The 7,767-nt window shown below is 41.5% G+C and overlaps 1 protein-coding gene across 1 annotated transcript; it reads left to right on the forward strand.

The window, feature by feature from the left end:
- The first annotated feature begins 3,240 nt into the window (after positions 1 to 3,240).
- On the forward strand, positions 3,241 to 4,171 carry LOC129628431 (olfactory receptor 4C6-like). Its single transcript, XM_055547875.1, is given in 2 exon segments — positions 3,241 to 3,681; positions 3,683 to 4,171. Coding segments are annotated over 2 exon segments (930 nt in total).
- The last annotated feature ends 3,596 nt before the right edge of the window (positions 4,172 to 7,767 follow it).

Here is a 7,767-nt window from a genome sequence, read left to right on the forward strand (position 1 = left end):
AAACTCAACATTCAGAAAACGAAGATCATGGCATCCAGTCCCATCACTTCATGGCAAATAGATGGGGAAACAGTGGAAACAGTGTCAGACTTTATTTTTCTGGGCTCCAAAGTCACTGCAGATGGTGACTGCAGCCATAAAATTAAAAGACACTTACTCCTTGGAAGGAAAGTTATGACCAATCTAGATAGCATATTCAAAAGCAGAGACATTACTTTGCTAACAAAGGTTCATCTAGTCAAGGCTATGGTTTTTCCTGTGGTCATGTATGGATGTGAGAGTTGGACTGTGAAGAAGGCTGAGCACTGAAGAATTGATGCTTTTGAAGTGTGGTGTTGGAGAAGACTCTTGAGAGTCCCTTGGACTGCATGGAGATCCAACCAGTCCATTCTGAAGGAGATCAGCCCTGGGATTTCTTTGGAAGGAATGATGCTAAAGCTGAAACTCCAGTACTTTGGCCACCTCATGCAAAGAGTTGACTCATTGGAAAAGACTCTGATGCTGGGAGGGATTGGGGGCAAGAGGAGAAGGAGACGACAGAGGATAAGATGGCTGGATGGCATCACTGACTCGATGGACGTGAGTCTGAGTGAACTCCGGGAGTTGGTGATGGACAGGGAGGCCTGGCGTGCTGCGATTCATGGGGTCGCAAAGAGTGGGACATGACTGAGCGGCTGATCTGATCTGAACACTTAATGACTTGAACTGTTGTTTTATTGTTTTATTTTTACAGGATTTATAGGTTGTGTAGTCAGTAAATGTCTTGACTGCAGTGGACAATTGTGTTGTTCATTCTTGACACCATGGATTTAATGCACTGTACAAAGCACAATCAAATGTGTTCTGACAGTTATGTATGGGCTTTATGGCAGTGAGAGGGAATTGTAGAAAAAGATGAAGTTGACTAGTTTTATTGGGGGTCTTGAATTTCAAAATAGGAAGCTGATATGTGAACTAGTAGTCAATATATATTAAAATAGAAAGGCATTGTTATCTTAGTATAGTATATTTTGTTTTAGAATATTTGAAGCCATGAGATAGTTCAGAGGAAATATTACTTAGAAATGTAAACATTTAATGTAGATAGGAGGTGAGCTGCTGTGTTTGATGGGAACAGAGTCTCTATGCTGGCTCCTCTGAACCCCAGTTCTCTAATAACCTGCCAGAGCTACCTCATTCTCTAGATGAGAAAACTGAGGCCCAGATAGTGAACAATGTAACAACCTAACCTAGGAGTGCGAGGGACAACCTGGAATAAAACCCAGCTTTCCTGATTTCCAAGAACAGGTCCTTTCTACTTCATTTGTGCTATTAAAATTTTTTGAAGTTCTTAGACTGGAGATGAGAGTGATTGAAGCTAATCTACATTGTATATTTGCAAAGAGTGTCCTGAAAGTTGTATAATTTTGTTCAGTAAGAGGGTAATCCTAAGAGTGGGTCTTAGGTGTTTACAGGAGTCTCAGAGATTTTGTAGTCTGCATTCCCATTTAAAGCAATCATCTCTAATAGAGGTCCCCCAAGACAGCCTCTGCTTAATTATCCCTTGCAAAGAGACCTTGGCTTATGAAGCACTTGTCGTACCATCTCATCATTCAACTGTGGTAACAATTGCATTTAGTCAATGGAGGCCACTATTCATTTCTTTAATGGTATAAGGCAAAGACTATGAATTTGTGTTTTAAAATGAGATGACATGGATTTGTAATTTCCGCTCTTTTTAACTGAGATGCTCAATGTGTCTAAACCTCTGTTTCCTCATCCTCAAGATGAGATCTGTGACAGTACCTTGTCCCAAGTGATATGAAAATAAATGTAATAATGCAAATAGCAGACAAAACACCTTGCTGTCACATAGTGAGTGCAAAAAGGATTTGTTGCTTTGTTAATATTTTTATTATTCTTTAGAATCTTTGGCTTTATCTGGGTGCACCCCTTCAGAAGAAAAAAATGGAAGAAAGGATTTATGTTCACTCGGGCTTGTCTGCTGGGATTAGGCTGCCCAAGTTGAATCTGGGTCTTCCTGGAGCAAAGAAAGATTTAAGCTTTTGTTTTCTTTAATCAGCGTTTTTGGAAAATAATTAGAATCTTGGGAGGTAAGTAAAGGTTATAAATCATGGTTTCAGGATTATATTTATAATAAAAAATATTCTTCATTGTAGTCTCATGATTAATTAATCATTGGATTTTATTGTAGAATTATTGAATAAGATAAGCACAGGAAGTATAAATTTGTCTCTCTGTATTGTCATGATATGGAAATTACTGAATTTTCAGTATCTTTTTCATATTGAGTACTCAACATTATACTAAAAGGAGCAATATAGGTTGTTGTTGGCATTGATTTTGATGCAGGAAAACCTGGACTTGAACTTGGCTTCAATGTTTATTATCTTTGGGAACTTGCTGTCATTTTTCACCCATTTTTGCCTCAGCATCTTATCTCTAAAATGAAGAAAATGCTTCATGTCTAGTGCCCAATACACGAGAGATTTATCAAATAGTCATGGTATGCAATAATAATCCAATCTGATAGGAAGAAGTGCAGATACAAAGAGTATAGTTCTTAATAAGTGGAGAGCCTTTGGGATATGACCTACCTGCTTTGCAGGCTCTTCAACTAGAACATTCTAGTAATCAATAAGCATATGAAACAAATGAGCTGAAATAGAATGTTCTGAGGTTACTAGGTATGTCCAGTGATACATTAAGGTCAGCTTCCTAGCTTGAGGTTCCTAAAAGGAGCAGCTGAGAGGACTTATGTGTTGGTAGTTCATTTTGGAAAAGAAAATGAAGGCAGTGAATGGGGGAGAGTGAAACAGGGGAGGAGCAAATCTGAATCTTAGATTGTGCTAGGCTGGTTACCATTTATCCACTGGCTTCTATCGACTGGTGATCTAGGATTTCCTAAAGGTATGTTAGTTCTCCATATCACCACATGGTTGATGTCCCAGGGTGATGAAGCAGGGTCTTCTAAGAGTCTCAAGCAGCAAGTGTCAGAAAAGCAAGAGTTACACTGGTGAGAGGTGTTATACAGGGAATGACAAGGATCAAGGTGTTATCAGGATCCGATTGTTTGTAGCTAGTTGCTGTACTGATGGCTGAAGGAAAAGGTAAGTCAAGAGGGTGTGAGAGAGAGTCCAAAAAAAAAAATCCAAAATTCATAATAATTGCTAATTTGGAATCATATTCTTTTGTAGATTTTCCAGCTCAGAGAGATAAGCTTACATCAGCCCATAGTAAATGGAGAATCCCAACAATGTGACAGAATTCATTCTTTCGGGCATTGCAAAGAATCCAGAGCTGCGGAAAATACTCTCTGTGGTGTTTCTAATCATGTATGTGTCCACCATTTTGGGAAACCTCCTCATTGTGGTAACTGTGGTCACAAGTCAGAGTCTGAGATCACCCATGTATTTTTTCCTTATGTCCTTCTCTCTCACGGATGTCACCTATTCTTCTGTCATTGCCCCCAAGATGATTGTGGACTCCCTCTCTGAGAGCACTGCCATCTCCCTCAAAGCCTGCATGGCCCAGCTCTTCATTGACCACTTCTTCGGTGGAGTGGGCATCATCCTTCTCATCGTGATGGCCTATGACCGCTATGTGGCCATCTGTAAGCCCCTGCACTACATGACCATCATGAGGCCTCAGATGTGCTGCCTACTACTGGGAGGGTCATGGGGGGGGGGCATTTACCCATGCAACAGTGCAGCTTCTCTTCATGTATCAAATTCCCTTCTGTGGCCCTAACGTCATTGATCATTTTATGTGTGATTTGTTTCCGTTGCTGAAACTGGCCTGCATGGACACCCACATCCTGGGTCTCTTAGTTATCCTCAACAGTGGGGTGATGTGTGTGGCCATCTTCTTCATCCTCGTCACCTCCTATGTGGTCATCCTCTGCTCCCTGAAGTCCTGCAGCTCTGAAGGGCGGCGTAAAGCCCTCTCCACCTGTGGCTCCCACCTCATGGTGGTCTTCATGTTCTTTGTGCCTTGTATTTTCTTGTATGTGAGGCCTGTGGTCACCTATCCCATAGACAAGGCGATGGCTGTGTCCTTTACCATCGTTGCACCCATGTTAAATCCCCTGATCTACACCTTGAGAAACATGGAGGTGAAAAACGCCGTGAGGAAACTGTGGATGAAACAAGGGGCCTTGTGTGGTCATTAGCTTACATGCTAAGAGCAATTCTTTCTTACAAGGACAATGTGCTTTTACCCTCTCATTCATTCGGATCTATTGAGGATACAGTAGTCGCTGGCGTCATTTAATCGTGCAAATTAGGCTAAGACTGTAATCCTGTTACTCCCCCCTCCCCAGTGCAGTGTGTGCTCCATTCCTTTTCTCACAAGGCTCCGCCCACTTTCTCTTTCTCTCTCTACATTTTTCTCCTGCCTTTTGTATAATTCAAGCCTTTTCTAGTTTATGGCTTTTGCTTTTCTTACACTGCTTACTCTTGAAATTCTCTTTCCCAGAGTTCTTCTCTGGCACTATTTTTTTTTTTTTTTCTTCTTTCAGATGAACTGTCATCTCCTTAGATGTTTTCCCTGATGACTTTCTTCTAGGTAACTCTTTAACTCTTAATCTGATGATATCCTTAGGATCAATGTCAGAAATCAAACTTCAGCAATTATTTCTTGGCTTTTGTTTTCTCTTTTCCCTCCAACAAATTTGTAATCCCTATAAGGTCAGAGATTGTATTTATTACTTCATGCTGTGCTTAATAAATATTGTTGAGTGAATTTAAGTCTAAAAGTAACTTGTTTTTTCTTAATACAAATTAATACCAAAAAGTAAGGGTGTATATATATGTATGTATATATATATAATATAGGAGTTAGAATTATCTGATTTCATGTTTCCAAGTGTCTTTTCCAGAGATGGTTGGAAGCAAGTACAATCTCAGATTCATACTATACTTAGTAGTTTTTATTTAATAAGGACTACAGGACTGCCAAAATTCTCTGCTACTGTTATTTCTCCTTTAAAGAGGCAGAATAAGAATCACTTACACCGGGAGTCAACATACTTCAGAATCTAGTGCCTGTAGCTATGCCCTTTATGAGAAAAAAGTAACTCTATAGAGACCTAATTTTTCTTTAACTATGGGAAATTTTTTCTTGCTGTTACATCATAGAGTTGGATTTAAAAACCCAAATGACATTTCTTTTCCTCCAGATTTTGCTTTGCCTGTCACTAGAGAGATACTGGGAGAAGGCAATGGCACCCCACTCCAGTACTCTTGCCTGGAAAATCCCATGGATGGAGGAGCCTGGTAGGCTGCAGTCCATCGGGTCGCTAGGAGTCGGACACGACTGAGTGACTTCACTCTCATTTTTCACGTTCATACATTGGAGAAGGAAATGGCAACCCACTCCAGTGTTCTTGCCTGGAGAATCCCAGGGTTGGGGGAGGCTGGTGGGCTGCTGTCTCTGGGGTCCCACAGAGTTGGACACGACTGAAGCAACTTAGCAGCAACAGCAGCAGCAGCAGCAGAGAGATACTGACCCCTTTTAAACTGCCTCCCTCACCTAGCATATGGGAAATCTAAACCTGTATGCAGGTCAGGAAGCAATGGTTAGAACTGGACATGGAACAGCAGACTGGTTCCAAATAGGAAAAGGAGTATGTCAAGGCTGTATATTGTCACCCTGCTTATTTGACTTATATGCAGAGTACATCATGAGAAACTCTGGGCTAGAGGAAGCACAAGCTGGAATCAAGATTGTGGTGAGAAATATCAATAACCTCAGATATGCAGATGACACCACTCTTATGGCAGAAAGTGAAGAAAAGCTAAAGAGCCTCTTGATGAAAGTGAAAGAGGAGCATGAAAAAGTTGACTTAAAGCTCAACAATCAGAAAACGAAGATCATGGCATCTGGGCCCATCACTTCATGGGAAATAGATGGGGAAACAGTGGAAACAGTGGCTGACTTTATTTTCTTGGGCTCCAAAATCACTGCAGATGGTGATTGCAGCCATGAAATTAAAAGACGCTTACTTCTTGGAAGGAAAGCTATGACCACATTAGACAGCATATTAAAAACAGAGACATTACTTTGTCAACAAAGGTCTATCTAATCAAGGCCCTGGTTTTACTAGTAGTCATATATGGATGTGAGAGTTGGACTGTAAACAAAGCTGAGCACCAAAGAATTGACACTTTTGAAGTGTGGTGTTGGAGAAGACTCTCGAGAGTCCCTTGGACGGCAAAGCGATCCAACCAGTCCATCCTAAAGGAAATCAGTCCTAGATGTTCATTGGAAGGGCTGATGTTGAAGCTGAAACTCCAATACTTTGGCCACCTGATATGAAGAGCTGACTCATTTGAAAAGACCCTGACACTGGGAAAGATTGAGGGCAGGAGGAGAAGGGGATGATAGAGGATGAGATGGTTGGATGGCATCACCAATTCAATGGACATGAGTTTGGGTGAACTCCAGGAATTGGTGATGGACAGGGAGGCCTGGCATGCTGTTGTTCATGGGGTTGCAAAGAGTCAGACAGTTCAGTTCAGTCAGTGGCGACTGAACTGAACTGAAGATAATCAGTTGACAGGAGGGAATGTGATGCAAGGTGAGATGTGAAAATTAAACAGATTTCTTCTGATGAAGAAATCTGTTATTTTTTGACTTCTAAGTTCAAAAATTATTATCGGCATCAGAATAATTTTGATTAGAAAAATAATTAAAAATCAAATCCTTCATGTGTTTATGGATAATTCAGCAATTTGGCATCAAACATCTTTGCACACAAGCTTCCCAGATGGTGCTAGTGGTAAAAAACACGCCTGCCAATGCAGAAGATATAAGAGACGCTAGTTCGAACCCTGGGTCGGGAAGATCCCCGGGTGGAAGGCGAGGCAGCCTACTCCAGTGTTCTTGCCTGGTGGGCTCCATAAGGTCGTAAAGAGTAGGACATGACTGAAGCGACTTTGTATGCACACATGCATCTTTGCACAGTGTCCATTTGATTTTTGCTAAAGTGAAAGTGGAGAGTGAAAAAGTTGGCTTAAAGCTCAATATTCAGAAAACGAAGACCATGGCATCCAGTCCCATCACTTCATGGGAAATAGATGGGGAAACAGTGGAAACAGTGTCAGACTTTATTTTTCTGGGCTCCAAAATCACTACAGATGGTGACTGCAGCCATGAAATTAAAAGACACTTACTCCTTGGAAGGAAAGTTATGACCAACCTAGATAGCATATTGAAAAGCAGAGACATTACTTTGCCAATAAAGGTCCGTCTAGTCAATGCTATGGTTTTTCCTGTGGTCATGTATGGATGTGAGAGTTGGACTGTGAAGAAGGCTGAGTGCCGAAGAATTGATGCTTTTCAACTGTGGTGTTGGAGAAGACTCTTGAGAGTCCCTTGGACTGCAAGGAGATCCAACCAGTCCATTCTGAAGGAGATCAGCCCTGGGATTTCTTTGGAAGGAATGATGCTAAAGCTGAAACTCCAGTAATTTGGCCACCTCATGCGAAGAGTTGACTCATTGGAAAAGACTCTGATGCTGGGAGGGATTGGGGGCAGGAGGAGAAGGGGATGACAGAGGATGAGATGGCTGGATGGCATCACTGACTCGATGGACGAGTCTGGGTCAACTCCGGGAGTTGGTGATGGACAGGGAGGCCTGGTGTGCTGCGTTTCATGGGGTTGCAAAGAGTTGGACACGACTGAGTGACTGAACTGAACAGAGATAATGTCTACTGGCTGCCTACAATATCTTAAAATTGAACATCTGGATTCACCTAATAATTA

The sequence above is a fragment of the Bubalus kerabau genome, chromosome 15, assembly GCF_029407905.1.
Source record: "Bubalus kerabau isolate K-KA32 ecotype Philippines breed swamp buffalo chromosome 15, PCC_UOA_SB_1v2, whole genome shotgun sequence".
Classification (NCBI taxonomy): domain Eukaryota; kingdom Metazoa; phylum Chordata; class Mammalia; order Artiodactyla; family Bovidae; genus Bubalus; species Bubalus kerabau.